This window comes from Geotrypetes seraphini, chromosome 10 (assembly GCF_902459505.1).
Source record: "Geotrypetes seraphini chromosome 10, aGeoSer1.1, whole genome shotgun sequence".
Taxonomy (NCBI): domain Eukaryota; kingdom Metazoa; phylum Chordata; class Amphibia; order Gymnophiona; family Dermophiidae; genus Geotrypetes; species Geotrypetes seraphini.
Genome location: NC_047093.1, coordinates 92,203,104 through 92,222,989, shown reverse-complemented (window position 1 = coordinate 92,222,989; position 19,886 = coordinate 92,203,104). Strand labels below are relative to the sequence as shown.

Here is a 19,886-nt window from a genome sequence, read left to right as displayed (position 1 = left end):
AGGTATTTGGAAACATTGCACTAGATGATGAAACTGCCATCAACCGTCACAACAACTTTCAGACTTTCTTGCAAGCCCTTATGCTTCTATTCAGGTAAGTGAAACATGCGCACTCAGCAGGACAGTCTTTATTCTCATAGAACTGATTGATAGAAGCAGGCTGCAGATGCAGCTTGGACTCTCACATGCCATCCTTCACTAGTTTTAGATAATATCTAGGTTTGAAAATTTCTTAATGTAGTTAATTATTAAAAACAGGGCAGGATTAAGCAATAGGCCAAGTAGGCACGTGCCTAGGGCCCGAAATGGTCAAGGAGGCCTGATGAAGGAGGGCATCAACATTGTTTTCTAAATGGCGATGGGTCCCTCCGGCATCAATCGGCAATGCATGCCCCCCCTCCCCCCCCCCATCGATGGAAAGTAAGACAAGCAAGCAACATGGGTAAGAAAGGCAACGGGAACTATAATTGTGCAAGCGGTGCTGCTTGCCCAAAGCTTCCCTCTGATGCAGCTTCCTGTTTCCGCCTGGGTGCATGGTGGGGTGGGGCGGGGCAGGGGGCCCAGTGTACTTGGGTGCCTAGGAGCCCTCGACGAATTAAACCTGCCCTGATTAAAAGGGCAATAACAAAACCATTATTTAAGTAAACATACTCAAACTGACTTTTCTGTAAAATTGCACTCTTCATGCTGCTAAAAATATGCAAGGTCAATATTCAGAAAGTGTTTTTAAATTTTCAGTACTATTATATGTATAGTATTATACATGTGGAGGGGCATTTTTGATAAGTTGTCCAAGTCCAAATGGTTTTGCTCGTTAAGTTCAAATAAAGCCATTTCCAAACATGAAAAATGTTTGGGTTTCCATTTTGAAAATGGCTCAGAGACTTCCATCACCTAGACAAGCTTTTTTTTTTTTTTTTTTTTTCTTTCTCCATAATTTTGGAATAATCTATCAGCTTATATATGTGTTAAACTTTCTTATTCTAAATTTAAATCTCTTGTGAAAACTTATTATTTTCAAAAAGCATTTGGTGTTTCTTTATCTTAAATTTTTAGTGATTATGGCCTGCAATTATGAGAACTGTAATAATGGTTAAATTTAAAATGTTTATTGGGAATTTTTTTTATTTTAACATATGTTTTATTGCTTGCATGAATCTTAGTGTGATTATTTCTTTCCTTTTTTTATGGTGTTTTTTTATGTAACCTGATTGATGGTTGTGTAAGCCACTGTGACTTTTTACATTCAGCAGGTTATCAAGTTTTAATAAACATTAACAAACATAAAAATAAGAGATATTTTCCAACTTATACAAAAGACAGGAAAACACAGGAGAGTCAAATCCACAAGGTCAGTGCGCATGTTTGGGCCGAAACATGCGCATGTCGAGTCCATGTTTGTCAAATTATAGAATAAAAACCTATTTTTTCAAGGAAGCTTTTAACATATGAATCTTAGATTTACAAATTTTTATTTTTTCACGCTAGGTTTAATATCCCATAATTTTGCTTTTTTCCCTTCCCTGAGTTATTTTTCCCTTAAATGTATATTTTCCTCTACAAATATATTGTAACTTTCCCCCTCTACCCTCTTGTTTCATGTGTGTTAACCCAGTATGGGTTTTTTTTTAATTTAAAGGTCAGTGTATTTGTATTTCTATTTTACTTGAATTGTACATCGCTTAGGTATTTAATAAGCGATTTATCAAGCACTAATAAAACTTGGAAACTTAAAGAATTTTGTTGAATATTCAGAGTTCACCAGTCTTTGTTTGGACTTATCCACTCCATCGTGTTTGTGTGTTGCAACTTATACAAAAAGCAGACACAAGAATCACTTTGAGAGACTTGGCCACACAGATGTTTCTGCAAATCAGAAGGGCAGCCTAGTAGTCAGTGCAGTGGACTTCAAGCAATGGCACCCAGATACATTTCCCACCATAACTCATTTATTTTATATTGTGAGCCCTCCAGGAGCAAAATAAAACCTACTATACCTAAATGAATACTACTGCAATAGCTGTCAGGCCTGCAGGTGTCTCCTAAGTGTAGGTACAGTAGGTAGTTTGTTGTATTTGAAGAGTTTACAATTTCCATCATAAATGTGCTAGGTAAAGTAGGATTTGGACCTGGATCCCCTTCTTCACAATCTGCTGCACTGACAGCTAGCCTATTCCTAGGAGTTACTTGCTGCTTTAATACCTGATGCTGTCATTGTGTCTGGTGTCCACTTTCAGTTTCACTTCTTAGGGTGGTGGGAGGGGACGCATCAACTTGAGGATTATGCAGGGTTAAGCCTTAATCTATCCAGTGGTCAGCTGGTCACCCAGAGCACCTTTTTGTAACTTAGGAGTGATTGAAACAGGTCTAGATTAAAACATGCTTCTTTTTTTGCCCTGGACATTTCCTCCTGTTCCGTTATTGCTGAAAGACATTCTGATTTTGGGCCTGCCCTAGTCCCACACAAAACATACATCCAACATGCCCCCTTGCTATTTGGATGAACTCAGTGGAAAACATTCCAAATCTGCCTTTTTGGAAATCGCAATTTAGATGGTTTCGGCAGATGGATTCTAACAAGATGGCGGCCAGTTAGGTCATCTTCTGTGCTGTCTCCCTTGTCCTGCTTTTGTTTTTGTTTTATTTTGCCTTTGTTGATTTTTCTTTTGAATTTCTTTTTTGTTGTTTTTTTGTTCTGTCTCTACTGCTTTCATTTGGGACTTCTAGTCTCGTTTGTATTTGCTTCTTTTGAGCTCACTTGCCGATTTCCAGTTTGACAGTTGCTCCGATCTAACAGCTGAGGGAGCCGTTGCCTGCTGCTTGAATGGTTCTATGGTGGCAGTTAAGAGTTGCAGGTCCTGATTCTTTTCGTGGTGGATGGGAGAGGTCTGGCTTTCGGCTCCTTGTGTTTATGTCCAGCCACAAGCGGAGAGGAGCGTGGGAGCACTACTTTGCCTTCTCCCGAGACAGCATAAGACCAGCTCCATTAAATTCAAGCTCCACCAACGGCGTGCTGAGGGCCGATGAAGGCGGGAGCCAGCCCACGCCGCCACGGAAGGACTCCATCGAACCAGCATGCAGGTCGGTCGAGCCCGCTCGGCCTCCTCCCCTTTACCAGCCAGGAGAGGAGATTTTTTTTCTTCATCGAGCACCAGCGGCAGGGACTGACCCATGCTGCCGGTGGAAGAGTCCATCGGTCCCACCTGAAGCCTATTGCTTTCATTATGCTGACCATGCAGCCGGCGGAGTTCACTGTCTGGGCCTGTTCTCCTACTGAACCTCTACAGGCACTCACAGCTACAAGCGGCAGCAAGTACACCTTGAGGCCGGCTCCTCCACGGAGCTTCTAACGAATCTGCCCCCTTTCAATCTGGGCGTGTGAGCTGACTCCACTTCCTTTTGCCGAAACCAACTTCGCCAGTACGGACCAGACTACACAGCGATCTGTGCGGGCTTCTTGGGTCCCAAAACAAGCGCACATGTTTCCTTCTCATGGCATTTGAGGACACGCCGATGGGGTGGAAGACGGTGAATCGGAGCAGGCTCGCAGGCGATGCCATTGACGAAGGGACTGCCTCTGAGGGGTTCGCATCATGTGTGGCAGTGGTGGTGATTGCCTAGCCTGAGATGTCGCCTATTCTTGGAGGAATCTCGGGACCCCAGATGATAGCCATCGGAACTGGGGTTGATGGCAGTTTTTTCACTCTTTGGCTTGTAATTATTATGATCATTTAATATCAGACTCTAATGATTTTTAGAATATATTTTATTTTTATTTCTCTTTATACTTATTTTGTATCTCTATTTTTATTTATTTTACCTATTATTTTAATTCTATCATTAACTTATTTATTCATTACTTGTTGGAATATTCACTTCTATCTCTATCTCTACCTCTGTCTTTATATTTTTATCTTTACTTTTCATAAATTGTTTCCTCAGGTACTTTAGCTAGATTGTGAGCCTTTGGGACAGTAAGGGAACTTCCAAGTACTTATCTTTATTCATTTTATATACCGCTTAGAACCTCACGGTATAAGCGGTATATAAGAATTAAATTAAATTAAAATTAAACCATGAAACTACTTTAAAACTATTCTTCGTATACCAAATGCATTCAGATCCGCTAACAGTAGTTCATAACATAAGAACATAAGAACATAAGAAATGCCTCCGCTGGGTCAGACCAGAGGTCCATCATGCCCAGCAGTCCGCTCACGCGGTGGCCCAACAGGTCCAGGACCTGTGCAGTAATCTTCTATCTATACCCCTCTATCCCCTTTTCCAGTAGGAATTTGTCTAATCCTTTCTTGAACCCCATTACCGTACTCTGCCCAATTACGTCCTCTGGAAGCGCATTCCAGGTGTCCACCATACGTTGGGTAAAAAAGAACTTCCCAACTTCATGATTAACCAAGTCAAAGCACTGGAAAGATCAAAGTGAATAATTGTGCATTGACCTCTACTCAATAAAGCTTTATCTTCAGCTACTAATATACCTACTATAATTTCAGTGCTATAGTTTGTTTTTTAACCAAATTGGGAATCATGTAGAATATCATATTGCTGTAGTTCTTAAACCTGTTCTGGGGGACTCCCAGCCAATCGGATTTTCAAGATATCCCTAATGAATATGCATGAGGCAAATTTGCATACAATAGAGGTGACAGGCATGCAAATATGCCTCATGCATATTCATTAACAAACCCCACCAGGACTTATCAAAAACTTTCAATAGCTCCAAATAATTAATTAAACTTCATACAAAAAAAGCTGTTCACAAACATTTTTAATTTTTTTTATCATTTTATTTAAATAGTTAACTTCAATTTATCAATTATATTATCACCATTTGACAATCCACATCACATTTCATATATACTTCACATAAACAGAGCCCCCCAGTTCAACCAAATCACTAAAATCTTAACTTACAAAAATCATGAAATGTTCACCCCTATAAACGGGTGTAGCAATAACCGGCAAAACTTGTGCTTGAACTACTAAATCTTCATTGTTGCATAAATTCAATCATTTCGATTTCCATGTATCCAGTTCTCTATTGTTCCACAACAATGAAAATTGTCCACATTATCCAAATCAGTCAAGCCAGTTTAGCTAGATTATTTGCAGTCAGGACAGGTTTTAGTTGGTGCGGTAGTCTTCAGTGGTAGAAACACATTTTTACAATGCGGCTTATTTGCAGTTTGTAGCTTAGATTGCAGTTGTAGCAAATTCCTAGCGTCAATATTTTGGACTTGATTTGGATTGTTTTGCCAGCAAGCTCAGAAAGTTTGCATAAGATGGATTGGCTGCGTGATAGCCACATGACAGATGATTTGTCTGCATTAACAATTAGGGCTCCTTTTACTAAGCTGCGTTAGGGCTTTAACGTGCGGAATAGAGCTTGCCCCCTGCCACGTGTGCTAGATGCTAACGCCAGCATTGAGCTAGCATTCTAGCCACGTAGCGCGGGGTTAGCGTGCGTTAATCTGCTGCGTACGCTAAAAACGCTAGTGCACCTTAGTAAAAGGAGCCCTTAGACCAGTGGTCTTAAACTCGCAGCCCGGGGGCCACATGTGGCCCGCCAGGTACTATTTTGAGGTCCTCGGTATGTTTACCATAATCACAAAAGTAAAATAAAACAGTTTCTTCATCATATGTCTCTTTAGCTATAAATGACAATATTATTATTAAGATTTGGCCAAAAGGAAAGATTTATAAACTATGAAAAGTTTTACCTAAGAACATAAGAAATGCCTCTGCTGGGTCAGACCCGAGGTCCATCATGCCCAGCAATCCGCTCATGCGGTGGCCCAACAGGTCCCGGACCTGTGTAGTAATCTTCTATCTATACCCCTCTATCCCCATTTCCAGTAGGAATTTATCCAATCCTTTCTTGAACCCCAGTACCGTACTCTGCCCTATTACGTCCTCTGGAAGCGCATTCCAGGTGTCCACCACACGTTGGGTAAAGAAGAACTTCCTAGCATTTGTTTTGAATCTGTCTCCTATCAGCTTTTCCGAATGCCCTCTTGTTCTTTTGTTATTAGAAAGTTTGAAGAATCTGTCCCTCTTTACTCTCTCTATGCCCTTCATGATCTTATAAGTCTCTATCATATCTTATACCTCATGCAAAATTGTCATACTATATAATAAAAGCTTACCGGCGCATGCGCTATTAAAACAGCATGATCCCTGCTGCTGTGGTGTGTGATCCGTGGCCATGTTCCATTTTAGAACCCGGTGGCAGGGAACATTTTGGCCACTCCCCTCCTCCCGCCCTCACTCACCAACCGGAAGCGCAGGCAAGCTCTCTTTCTGCCCGTGTCCTCACCACTACTGCTGCCGCCGCTGTTCCTTCTCTTCAGAGCAGCCTGCGATCGTGGCCGGTTTTAGCGAACCTCGCAGGCCGCTCTCCAACCTCAGTAGTATGTTCCCTCTGACGCACGGGGAAAACAGCTTTGCTCTGGGGGGAAGACAGAAGAGGGCCATGGAGAGACAGTTAGGGAGAGGGAAAGGGGGCTGCTTTGGGGGGAGGTGTGTGTTGGGGGCAGATAGCTTTGCTCGTGGGGGAGGGGGGGAAGGAAAGAAAGAAGGACACAGATAGCGGCCAAGGAGAGAGAGATAAAGAAACACAGACAGACACATCTATTCTAGCACCCATTAATGTAACGGGCTTAGTTTCTTTAATAAGACATTAACTTTTTTTTCTGAGGCACTCCAAGTACCTACAAATCCAAAATGTGGCCCCGTAAAGGGTTTGAGTTTGAGACCACAGACTATTGTCAGCTAGCCAGATGTTAAGGTCTATTAGTTTGCTATTAAGTGTAAACACAAAAAACAGAGCCAACAACCCCACGTTTAATTCTGTTGCTGGCTCTGTTTTTTGTGTTTACATTTGAGTTCCCTCCCCACTTAATTTAGTTTGCTATTAAGGTCAGAGAGAATTTCTTAATGGTTGTTTCCCACAAATATTAGCAGTTGAATATCATCTGCAAATATGTGAAATTTGAAGTTCCAAGACTCTAATAATTTTGCTAAAGGGTCCAGATACAAGTTGAAAAGAGTGGTGATAGTAAGGACCCCTGCAAAGCTCCTGATATAACAGGTCTGTTTTTAGACCTTTCATTGTTCCAATAAACTGAACAAAAATGATTTGAAAAGTAAGAAAAAGTAAGTTGGTGGAATTCAAACCAATCTCCCTAAGTCTATGCAGAAGTTTCAGGTGAGAGAAGACTGGACACTTTTGGGAGGCCGGAAATGGAAGTGGATGGCAGACTAGAATTTGAACTCACCCAGACTCCATGCGATGAGGAACAAATCAGCGTGTTACCCAATTGAATGCTAGCTGTTTAGGCGTGCAGGAGAGCTGTTTTTGTGGCGTTCATGCCGCGACTGCATTAGCTGCGAAGGGGAGTGCTCGGACTTTGGAGGAGAGTGCCCTGTGTCTGGCGGACCGCAACAGGCTCTGCTGAAGGTGGAGAGGAGTAATCACCTCGTGGCGTTCTTGCCACGAGTGCAAACTGCAGAGGAGGGTGCTTTTCCTCTAATAGATCTTGCCGGGCCACGTTGGGGGAGGAAAGAAATGCAGGAGTGGAATTGTGGTCTGGCTCCCGAAAGCCAGCAGTAGAAACTGAGACCTCGGCACAAACCATTGGCCTTTTCCTGAGGCAGTGAGCAGCTGCATCGGTGGTAGATTATGGCTGTGGACTTTTCGCTGCACTTCCCAGTGGCTTTACCTTGGAGGTAGTGAGGAGAAATCTTATTTGTGCTAGGTGAGACTGGGAGAATCCTGGAGGCCTGGAGGTTTGAGTTCCTGTTTATCACAGTGAATGCTGTAATCGGGAACAAGGAGAGCTTCTTAAAGTTAAGACTTGGGGAAGGTGTTATGGAAATCACCAGTGAGAGAAGTTTGATGATTAATTGAACCCCTTATTGAAGTCACTATGAAAGAATTAGATAATTAATAATTTTAAAAATTCTGCTCTCACACTGGGAGGAAATACTTTGGAGGTGAAGATCTAAATATTTGTATTAATCTAAGTATAAGAACAGTAATTCACATAAGCGGGAACAGGTTAAGTCGAATTGGTGAGGAAAATAACTAATAAATCTTTGGACTGTTTAGTTATTTTGAGCTGAAATAATTTTGGAAATATGGCTAATAAAAAAACCAGACCTGATCTTAAAGCATTTGCTTATTGTGCAGAAGAACTAGGGGAAACATTAATTCCTAAGCAGACTCTAATACAGGAAGAAGCTGAGCCAAATATATGTGGAAAAGAAATACTGGTTGATCCAGTATTAGCTAGTAAAGGAGATCTACAACATTGGATGACTGATATCAAACTCTTGTTAGCAGTATTCACCTCAGATATTAAAGTAAATATTGATGGTTTACATTAAAAAATGGATGATATGAATCAAAATCTCCAGGAATTTGAAGAACAGGTCATCTCACATGATCATGAGATAGCTGAAATTCAAAAACACTGTAAACAAATAGATACATCAATGGAGGAACTACTCCTCAAGGTTGAAGATGGCGAAAATAGAGCAAGGCGAAACAATCTGAGATTTCATGGAATTCCTGAATCAGAAAATCCAGAAACAGACTTACCAACTATAGAATTTGAATGGATACATTGGGCCTTGGGTCCACGTAAAGCGGAGAGACCAAAAGATATAATAGTATGTTTTTTTAAGACACCCACAGAAAGAGAGAGTGCTACAGGCAGCATAGAAAATTGGTCATCTACTGTGGAATAATGCAAAAGTGGAAATATTTGCAGACATTTCTTTAGCAACTTTAAAACGTCGATGGGATTGCCACGAAGTTACTAGATGACTGCAACAAAATAATATTCGCTATAAATGGCATTATCCATTTGGGATCTCTTTTATGTTGGAAAACAAGCACCATAAAGTAACATCAGCCTTAGAGGCCCAACAGCTACTCATACAGGCCAATCTTTGGACCAATGAGGGAAAAAAACAACAATTGGAACAAACACAACCTCCATCTATGGGGCCGACATGCCAAAGATGGCATAGAACAGATCAAAAAAAGCGACTACAGAGACAAGTACAATAAGAATAACAGCATAAAAAAAGAGAAGAATTGATAATAAACCTGATAATATTTGTTAGATTTAAAAGGAAAAAGGAGTTGAAATGGGGTAGATAACTTATAAAGCTGTGGAATAACCGGGATTGGGTTAGCCCTTTCCGACCCTGGCATCTGGAAGTGGATCTGACTCCTGTTTTTTTTGACTAGAGGTCGGATCTGGGTCTAGAGGTAGGGGACAGGTAGGACTTGTTTGGGTTGGGGTGAGGGGATTGGGGATTACATGGGTTGGAGGATGTGTGCAGAGGGAGGTATGTATGAGATATAGCTGGTGTAAAGGTAGGTGTAGATTTGATGAACAATTGGGAAAATGTACCATATTTTTCACTTCATAAGACGCACCTAATCATAAGACGCACCCACCTCTAGAGGAGGAAAAACTAAGAAAAAAATTCTGAACCAAATGGTAGGCCCTGTACCCTGTCCCCCCTCTAGTAGTCTAGTGGTAGGCACGTCTAATGGTAGGCAGCCCCAGGCCAGCCAGCCCCAAGCTGGCCAGCCAGCCTCAAACCAGCCAGCCAGCCCCAGGCCAGCTAGCCAGCCAACCCCAAGCCGGACAGCCAGTCAGCCCCAAGCTAAGCAGACAGCCCCAGGCCAACCAGCCAGCCCCATGCCAGCCAGCCAGCTCCAGGCCAACCAGCCAGCCCCAGGCCAGCTAGCCTCAAACCAGCCAGCCAGCCCCAGGCCAGCCAGCCAGCAAGTTCCAAGCTAACCAGCTAGTCCCAGGCAAGCTCCCTGTACCTTTTTTAATTCTGCCATCAGCCTGCTTCGCTCCCTCCCTGCATGCTGCGGCAATCTTTACTCTTCCGGGCTCCTCATTTCCTGGCCAGTGGCAAAACAAATCAGCAGCGTGGCCGTCAGGAGCAAGCTTTACGTTTTCCCGCTCAGCCCTGCGCTGCTTTCTGAATGGCTGCTGTAAGTTCTCGCGAGTCCCGTGAGAACCTACGGCAGCCATTCAGAAAGCAGCGCAGGGCCGAGCGGGAGAGCATAAAGCTTGCTCCTGACAGTCGCGTTGCTGATTTGTTTCACAACTGGCTGGGAAATGAGCTGGATGGATGCTGGGCCACCAGGTAAAAAAGGGGGAACGGCAATGGCAGACGGATAGATGGACCGGGGGCGGTTAAAAAAAGGTGGTGTGGCGGCGGTGGGTGAGTTTAAAAAGGAGGTGTAGGGGAAGGGTGGGTGGGTTTAGAAAGGTTTGGCGGCAGTGGCAGCATGCGGGTGGGTGGGTTTAAAAAGGAGGTGCTGCGGCAGCGGGTGGGTGGGTTTAGAAAGGTGGTGCGGCGGTGGGTGGGTTTTACAATGGTACGGGGGAGGGGTAACAAAATTTGTACCTTCTCTTCATAAGACGCACCGAGATTTCCACCCACTTTTGGATGGAAAAAAGTGCGTCCTATGGAGTGAAAAATATGGTATGTTTTGGAGTGTATTTATGGCAGTTTTATGCTTACTATATGACTGAACGAGTTTTTATGTCCCTAAATAGTCAGGGACTAAATTCTCAGCATAAACAACAACTTTACTTTCAGGAGGCTGGTAGAGTTAAGATGGCAATTGGTTTCCTACAAGAAACACACTTAGTACCACCCATGAAAGACTTTTTTCCCCATCCTCGCTATAAATAAATTTATTTTGCTTCTAATAAATTGAAATCTAAAACTAATGGAGTTGCTATTATATTTGCTAAGTATGTGTTTGTAAATGTCAAAGAGGTGGTCTGTGATAAGAAAGGTTGATTTTTGCTTTTAAAAATACTTATGGGAGGTCAGTTATATACTTTGTTAAATTTTTACGCCCCCAATGTGAATCAGGGTGTCTCTTATAATAAAGTAGGGGATTTATTGACACAATATGCAGAAAGGAAAATCATAGTAGGAGGTGATTTCAATCTTACCCTAAATGTAAAATTGGATAATTCTAATATTGGTATGAATTATGGTAAAGCTGAGCGACGCCAATTACATCTATTTATAGAGTCATGGGATCTTATTGATTTGTGGAGACTTCAACATCCGACAGAGATTGACTATACTTTTTACTCTGATGTTCATTCTTCCTATTCCAGAATCGATCTCTGGCTGGTGGGGAAAGATCTGATGAACGCTGTCAGCTCCTCTACCATAGAAACTAGGATATGGTCTGATCATGCTCCAATTTGCTTTAATTTAGCGATACAATGTACCCAACCTGGCAAGAAGTATTGGCAACTAGATGATAGTATCCTACTAGACCCTATACATGTGCAACAATTGGGTAAGGATTTAGGGGAATATTTACAATTTAATGACTGGAGACATTTCACCAGAGACTCTTTGGGAATGTCTAAAAGTAGTTATGCAGGGTAAAATCATTGGCCTGGGAACACATGTTGGGGAATTATGAGATCAGATCTATGCATTAGAATGGGATCATAAGGGTGGGAGCAAAATTACAACAACTTAAGGAAGCAAAATTACAACAATTTAAGTTAGATCTTCAGGTGTTAGATCTGGAGATAATTAGTACTAAACTCTGATGGCTATGCCAGGAATATTTTGAAACAAATAATAGAGCAGGTAGAAAATTGGCCCATAAGTTGAAAAAAAGACAACTTCACAATGCTATCATTCGTGTACAGGGCCCAACCGGGGATTGCACTACTTCAAGCCATATCCATCAGGCTTTTACTAATTATTATAATTAATTATATCAACCTGAGTACATATTAAAGGAAGCGGATATCCATTCCTATTTAGATCCTATACATCTACCTAGTCTTACACCTGGGGAAGCTATGGAACTTTCCCAACCCATTACAGTGGAAGAACTAACATGGGCTATTAAAGATATGCCGATGGGAAAATTACCAGGATTAGATGGTTTTACTGCCAAATTTTATGACATTTCAAATGACTTTGATTCCCCCTTTGTTGCATTTTCTATATTAAAACTGGGTAAGGATCCGACATCCTGCTCCTCTTATAGACATATCTCATTGTTAGTTGTGGACTATAAATTGTTTACTAAGATTCTAGCTAAACATCTCCAAACGTATATGCCTCAATTAATAGTTGATGATCAACCTTGATTTGTATGAGATCACCAGACATTAGATAATATTCGTCGAGTTTGTATGTGGTAAGTTGCTAGCAGATATGATTCAACTCTTATCCTGGGTATCGATGCTGAGAAAGCATTTGATAGGGTTACTGATCGTATCTGTTTCAAGTACTAGAAAAGATGGGGATATCGGTAATTTTCCTACATTGGCTACGATTGTTATATAAGGCTCCTTTGGCCTCAATTAATGTCAATGGAGGATATACCGAATGCATTACTTTGGGGAGGGGGACCCATCAAGGTTGTGCTTTGTCACCTGTGTTTTTTGCACTAGCTATGGAGCCACTGGTGCGACAGGCTTCAAATATTTCAGGTATAAGCTGTGGCGGCTTGGAGACAAAAATATTACTATTTATTTATTTATTCGATTTTTTAGCCCGTCCTCCCAAAAGAACCCAGAACGGGTTACAATGAATATATTGGTGCATTAAAATTATAAGTAAGATAGGTACTTAGAAATTTGCAGATGATATTCTCATTACAATACAAGATCTTTCTACCTTGTTGAAAGCTATCGTAGAAGCTCTCACAACTTATAGACAGACGTCAGGATTTCGGATAAATATGTCTAAGTCAGAAATCTTGGATCTCACTCTGTCAGATATAGATCGTAGATGGATTTCTAGTAATTACTCTTTTAAATAGGCACAACAATCATTATGATATTTAGGGATTAATTTAACTAAGCAAGTAGACCTGCTTTACGCTGCTAATTATCCCCCCTTTTGAAAACGATCTGGCAGGATTTGGAGAGGTGGAAACATCTTAATATTACTTGGCTAGGTAGGATACAAACAATTAAAATGGTAGTTCTCCCGAGACTGTTGTACCTCTTCTCAGCTTTACCGTTGCCTCTACCTAAATTTTTTTTTCTTCAATTAGAACGGAAGATATTTGCTTTTATATAGCAACATAAGACCCCAAGGGTATCTCGAGCAATGATGTACTAACCTAGGAAACTGGGGGAATGCCACAATTTCAATATTATTATCAAGCAGCCCAATTATGATATTTAATTAACTGGAAATGGGATAGGGGAAAATCATGGTCCGTATGGAGCAAGAGATATTTGGTATGCCCCCATTGTTGGCAATACCCTGGCTCCAACTCCCACGACTTTATGTAATAGCTAAGATGTCTAACAGGAAGTGCAGAAATTAAGGGTGAAGAGTGAGGAAGGAATTGGACTCGATGTTACAACCAGCATGAGGGGGTTCTCTGAAGAAACCTACCAGCGAAACGCGTTAGAACCTGCCAGTACCCGCTGTAGCGAGCCTAATTCCTAACCACCCAAAGTTAAGTGTTTTCATAAAACGTTCACAGTCTGTCACTTAGAAGATACAGTTTCACTAAAGCACTTGGATATTTTAAATGGATACTTTAAATGATATATTCATCTAAACAAAATCAAAACACCTTTCTACCGATTGTGGATGGTGCAATGATAGACTCCTTGAAAATCCTTACAGGGGTTTGTCCCTGATTTGGTGATTTTCATACCATACATTGGTTCTGAGCACCTTCTTGGTCTAAAGGTATTTAAATTTTGTTTTTGGTCCCCTTTTTTTGTTTTGTTCTTGTTCTAACCCTGTATTACAACATACTCTAGATTTAAGGATCCAGATACGCAGGCTATTATACTTATGCCTAAATTTGCTACTGGAGAGGTTGATGTGGCCTTCCATCTGTGGAGAAGGAAAGGTCTTAAAACATTTGGTCAACTATTGGAAGATGGGAAAATTGTCCATGTAAGGATTGAAGCCCCCCAAATGTAAGGTTGGAGGGGATATGTGAGGCGCCCTTACAAACGCCAGGTCCCGAGTTCAATACCTTCACAGAAGATTCACCAGGAGTAGAATCATATAAGAAACACAGCCAGAGGTGATGGCATAAAGAATATATTATAGAAATAGGCTTACAGAAAAGTAAGATTCATAAACATTACAATTAAGGAGAGAGCAAAGTTCCAGAGATAGAGAGAGATAAGTTTTACAATTACAGAGAATGCTTCTGTGCTCTTGTGAATGAGAGAGAATAGGTGCTTTGAGGACAGAGAGGTATAGAGAAAAAAGTGGGGGGTGATGTTCCCAGCTTCAGGTTCCAGAGATAGAGCAAGAGAGGGGGGTGATGTAAGAGGAGCCTTTTATAGCTTGGAAACTTATCTATTGAACTTCAATAGAATCTACTGAAGTTAAGCATCCCCATCCTTAGTATACTGTCTGAAACAATAGTTAGTTTCATTGACCAGGAAGCTGAATGAAGTGTGCTAGACTGGAGAAGAATAGACTGGAGTCACATGTAATTTCCAGTATGCTTCTGACAATGACTGTGCACCTGGATCCATTGTATATCCTAAGCTGTCCATCCTAAGCATCAGACATTAACACATCTTCTTAGCACCTCTTAGCTGCAAGTTGGTTTGTTACCTTTTAAGCATGATTTAATTAGGACTGTTTGAAACAGTCTGCCTGGATGCTTTCTGTATGTGAATTCTGTGCATGAGCACTCAGGGTCTATCTGCATCCACATCCCAGAGTCAGATTGATATAATTTCCCATAGGCCTTTGCTGACATTGGTTAGGGCAACCAAAAATGCTGATTGCTAGCAATAGCTGTGCTGACAGTCCCCTTTGAAGTATTGAAGGAAGAATATGGCCTCTTATCGAGAGACTTATTCTACTATAGACAAATAGAAAGTTTCATTAGAAAAGCTGTCCTTAGAGAACTAGCTACCACTCAACAGTCGAATCTAGGGAAGGCAATGATAAAAGAGAGTGGTAGTATCACTAGATTATATAATGCACAATTGGAGCATCTTCATCCCCCTTTGAAACATAATCGTTGGGAAAAGATTCTTGGTAAATGTTATACTGATAAAGAATGGTCTAAAATATTGCATTCTCTTCTATATGGATCTATAGCTAGTAATATGATAGAAAATGGATATAAGATTTTTTTTTGGTTGGTATTACACTCCAGTGCGATTGCGAGCTATGTATGGGAAAGGATCTGATAACTATTGGAGAGGATATGCAGAAGTCGGTACTTTCGAACACATTTGGTGGTACTGTACTAAAGCACAGATTTATTGGGATAAAGTAATCTCCTTTATTGAGATAGTGCTAGGTATTTCGATCCCTAAAACCTTTTGAATATGGGACCAGTTGCCCTGCCTCTTAACATCAGAAATGGATACATTTGATAATGACAGCAGGTTGATTTGTTCTAGCTTCGGCATAGAAACAACCAGATTTACCGGTGATCCAAGTATTGCTGGCTAAAGTCCAATTTATACAACAAATGTCAAAAGTGACTGCTCTTCAGAGAAATCAGCTACATAGTTATAATACCATTTGGGATGCATATGAAATTTGGATTAGCTCCCAAAAAGGATAGCTCCATTGACTCTTGAGAGTCTCTTAAAAAATACAAACAAACACCTTTTCCTTCTTTTGTACATTTTTTTGAATCTCCTGCACACATCCTCCCACTGGGGTGGGAGGATGGGGGTTGGGAGGGTTGAGACATAGTAGGTGTAATAGGTATTTTGATATTCTTAGTACAGTGGTACCTTGGATTACGAGCATAATCCGTTCCAGGAGCATGCTCATAATCCAAAATGCTCGTTTATCAAAGCGAATTTCCCCATAGGAAATAATGGAAACTCACTTTGATAGGTTCCCACCCTCCACCTCTCCCCCCGAGGCCAGCAGCGCTGCTCCCCCCCACGAAAACTAGCATTGCTCCCCCCGAAGGCCCCCCCGTGAACCGGCACCCTCCCCCCACCACCATCGGCCACCCCCCCCTCTGCGACCTGAGGTCCCCCAACCCATCCGAACCCTCTTCTTACTTCAGTGTAGCCTCCGCACTGGCACCAGCATGTCTTGCCGGTGCCTGAAGATCTGCTTCCTGTGCTGGGCCTTGAACATGTGCGCATGCTCAAGGCCTGAGAGTTCACGTTCTCTCAAGATATTTGTATTATGTTTAGTGACTTATAAGATAGTTGATGGGAGGGGTATGAGATTGCTGATGGGAAGGGAGGGTGAACATAAGAACATAAGAATTGCCGCTGCTGGGTCAGATCAGTGGTCCATCGTGCCCAGCAGTCCGCTCACGCGGCAGCCCATAGGTCAAAGACCAGTGCTCTAAATGAGTCCAGCCTCACCTGCGTACGTTCCAGTTTAGCAGGAACTTGTCCAACTTTGTCTTGAATCCCTGGAGGGTGTATTCCCCTATAACAGACTCCGGAAAAGTGTTCCAGTTTTCTACCACTCTCTGGGTGAAGAAGAAGTTCCTTACGTTTTAACAGGGGTTGCCATTCAACAGATCACTTATAATTGGAAGAATTGGAGTAGACTGAATTATAGTTTTTGGTGGAACTCTGTATGTCATACATATAAAATGGAAAGAACAATAGCTGTCCAAAAAGGAATTTATAATAAATTTCAAGATGTGTGGAGGCCATTAATAGATTATTGTAAAGATTAAAAATTATTCTTCCCTGGAAAAATTTTAAGATGTTAAGGGGGCGGGGGGAGGGAATATTCATAAATATAAAGCATTTTCATAATTGATTAAGGGAAGGGGATATTATTTTATATTAAGAAGATCATATTTTAGAATTCAAGTGTATCTGAAAGTTTAATTGATAAATATAATTATTATACTTGTTTTAAGATTTGAAATGAATAAAGATTAAAAAAAAAAGAAGCATACCGCCTTCTATAGCCCTTGACAATCCCAACATTGGTCTTTATCAAAGATGTACTGCCAATTTCTCAAAGGGCTGTTGTTCACCTCTTCTTCACTCTGTGTTTTGATAAAAATAATTTAGCATAGGGCTACCAGGAGATACATTCCAGCACATCACTGTTTTGCAAAGTTCTCTCCCAGGAACCAAATAATTATTCATATACTCTGCTAGATAGATATTTCCAATGTCTCATCACATAGCTGCCAGACCCCAGAAAACAACAGATTTCCAGGTCAGCAACTTCTAGTTTGGTGAGAGAGCTCTGACTTCTTCCATGTTCTTTCCCAATCAAGAACACTTGTCAGTGTTCAGCCTTGTTATGAAAAGTTTATTTAAAATTTGATATACCGCTTATCAAATATCTAAGCAGTGTACATAATTACAAAGTTATTATAAATAGGGGTTCACAATATGCAGATAGACAGCAACCAAGACAGACTAGTAAAATAATAGGGAAGGGGGGAGAAATACAATCGAAAGGAAAGAGAAACATTAAAAGGGAAACACAATAGGAAGGGTATTAAAATCTGATAAGATTATGTAGAGTATAGACAGTCCCCCCCTTCCAGAAATTATACAATCAAGTTTCTCACATGTGGTGAAATCCCTGCAATTTCCCTACATGTGGGAAACTCGACTGCATAGCCTGAGTGCAGACGACATTAATGTTAAAATGCATCTTTAAATAAAAAAATTTTTTAAATTTGATTTAAATTTGTTAAATGAAGATTCTTCATTAAGGTGCAGGGGCATTCTATTCCATAATGATGGAGCAGTAACAGAAGATTGATTTTCTTTCGTATCATATACTATATGATGCGATGATGGGATTACTAACAGATTTTGATTGCTTGAACGTAATGATTTTGTAGGTGTATAAGGAGTGAGTAATCTGTCAATATAATCTGAAGATTATCTCGTTCTGGATTTGAATGTTAGAAGTAAAATTTTGTAAGTCAGTCTATGTGAGATGGGCAATCAATGAGCACTAATTAAAAGAGGGGTTACATGATCAAATTATTTTGCTTTGAATAAAAGTTTAACAGCTGTATTCTGAATAATTTGTAATCTTCTGCGTTCTTTTTGGCTTATTCCCTGTTTCTCTGCCTTCCACAGGAGTGCCACTGGAGAAGGCTGGCACGAGATCATGCTGGCGTGTCTCAGTAACCAGCCTTGTGACGAACGCTCCGGCCTGACCAAAGATGAATGTGGAAATGACTTTGCCTACTTTTATTTTGTCTCATTCATCTTCCTCTGTTCCTTTTTGGTAAGTTAATTGCATGCAGTTATGTAAACAACTTCAGGTGGCTGAAAATCAGTCAAATGGACTATTTACATCTTTGCTGGTGATCTTAGTGACTCCAAGGTTGGCTGAAAATTTGTACATCTGTATAAGTAATTTGTAATGGAAAAAAGGAAACATTTTTGCAACCAGTGGAAGTAGTGTGTCCTTTGCAGTTTGTAGCATTATTCCCAGCTGTTTCTCCTGTGCAGGGCCATACATGGTTCCTCCAGTGGATATGAATGTTGCATATCCAGCCATCTATGAACAGGTCGCAGTGGGGAAGTTGCAAGGGCCCAATTGCCACTGTCCCAGCTTCTCTTAGTCTGTGCCGGCCCTGTGAGCATGTTCAGAAATCTCAAGACTAACACTTCCTAGATGAGGATCAGAGGCAGATGCCAAGAATGAGGGATGAAGAAGCGTTGATGAGGGTGCTGGGAAAGGGGGATTAAGAGGCATTAATGGTGGGGATGGAGTAGTTTAAAGGCAGGGGATTGAGGATGGTTAAGAAGACAGGATGATGGAGATAGGAGAGTAAAAGGCAGAGAACAGAGTGCTGCATGAAGTAGAAGAAGGAGATGAGGAGAAGATACTGGAGAGAAGGTGGGGCAAATACTGGTGGAGGGAAGGAGATGGAGAAGGATATGGGTAAAGAGAAAGAGAAGGTGGGAAGAAAATGCTAAAAGATGGAGTATAGGAAGCAGAGAAGAGGATTTTGGAAGAAGGTATCTGCCTTTCCTCTGCTTTCACCATTATTTTTAAATATTGAAAGGTAATTCTATAATAAGGCACCTGAGATGATGCACACCTTACACATGTACAGTATATAATGAGAAAAGTAGCACTTACACATATAAATGCCCTAAGCATAAGAGTACAGTGGTGCCTCGCATAACGGACGCCTCGCACAGCGAACGCTGCGCACAACGAACTTTATGTCTTGATTCGTACAACGAACTTCGTTTCACACAACGAAGTCGCCCGAGCTGCATCCTTCCGCGCAGGCACTGCGCTTAACTGCCCTCTCTCCGCCTGGCTCCCTCTTGCCCCCCCCCGACTCCCCGACACGATCGGGGCAAGAGGGAGCCCAAGCCCTCTTGCCCCCCCGACTCCCCGACACGATCGGGGCAAGAGGGAGCTCAAGCCCTCTTGCCCCCCCGACTCCCCGACACGATCGGGGCAAGAGGGAGCCCAAGCCCTCTTGCCCCCCCGACTCCCCGACACGATCGGGCCAGGAGGGAGCCCAAGTCCTCCTGGCCACGGCGACCCCCGAACCCCACCCTGCACTACATTACGGGCAGGAGGGATCCCAGGCCCTCCTGCCCTCGACGCAAACCCCCCCCCCCCCCAACGACCGCCCCCCCCAAGAACCTCCGACCGCCCCCCAGCCGACCCGCGACCCCCCTGGCCGACCCCCACGACACCCCCAACCCCCTTCCCCGTACCTTTCTGTAGTTGGCCGGACAGACGGGAGCCAAACCCGCCTGTCCGGCAGGCAGCCAACGACGGAATGAGGCCGGATTGGCCCATCCGTCCCAAAGCTCCGCCTACTGGTGGGGCCTAAGGTGCCTGGGCCAATCAGAATAGGCCCGGGAGCCTTAGGTCCCTCCTGGGGGCGGGGC

General features: G+C 42.1%; 1 protein-coding gene across 5 annotated transcripts in view; it reads left to right on the top strand.

Moving 5' to 3' along the window:
* The window catches only part of CACNA1B (calcium voltage-gated channel subunit alpha1 B), a 1,471,643-nt gene that overhangs the window by 1,244,840 nt on the left and 206,917 nt on the right, over positions 1 to 19,886 (top strand). For all 5 annotated transcript variants that reach the window (XM_033960470.1, XM_033960471.1, XM_033960469.1 and 2 more), the window contains 2 exons: positions 3 to 94; positions 18,099 to 18,249. In XM_033960470.1, coding sequence (XP_033816361.1) covers positions 3 to 94; positions 18,099 to 18,249 — 243 coding nt within the window. The remainder of the gene's footprint in view (positions 1 to 2; positions 95 to 18,098; positions 18,250 to 19,886) is intronic.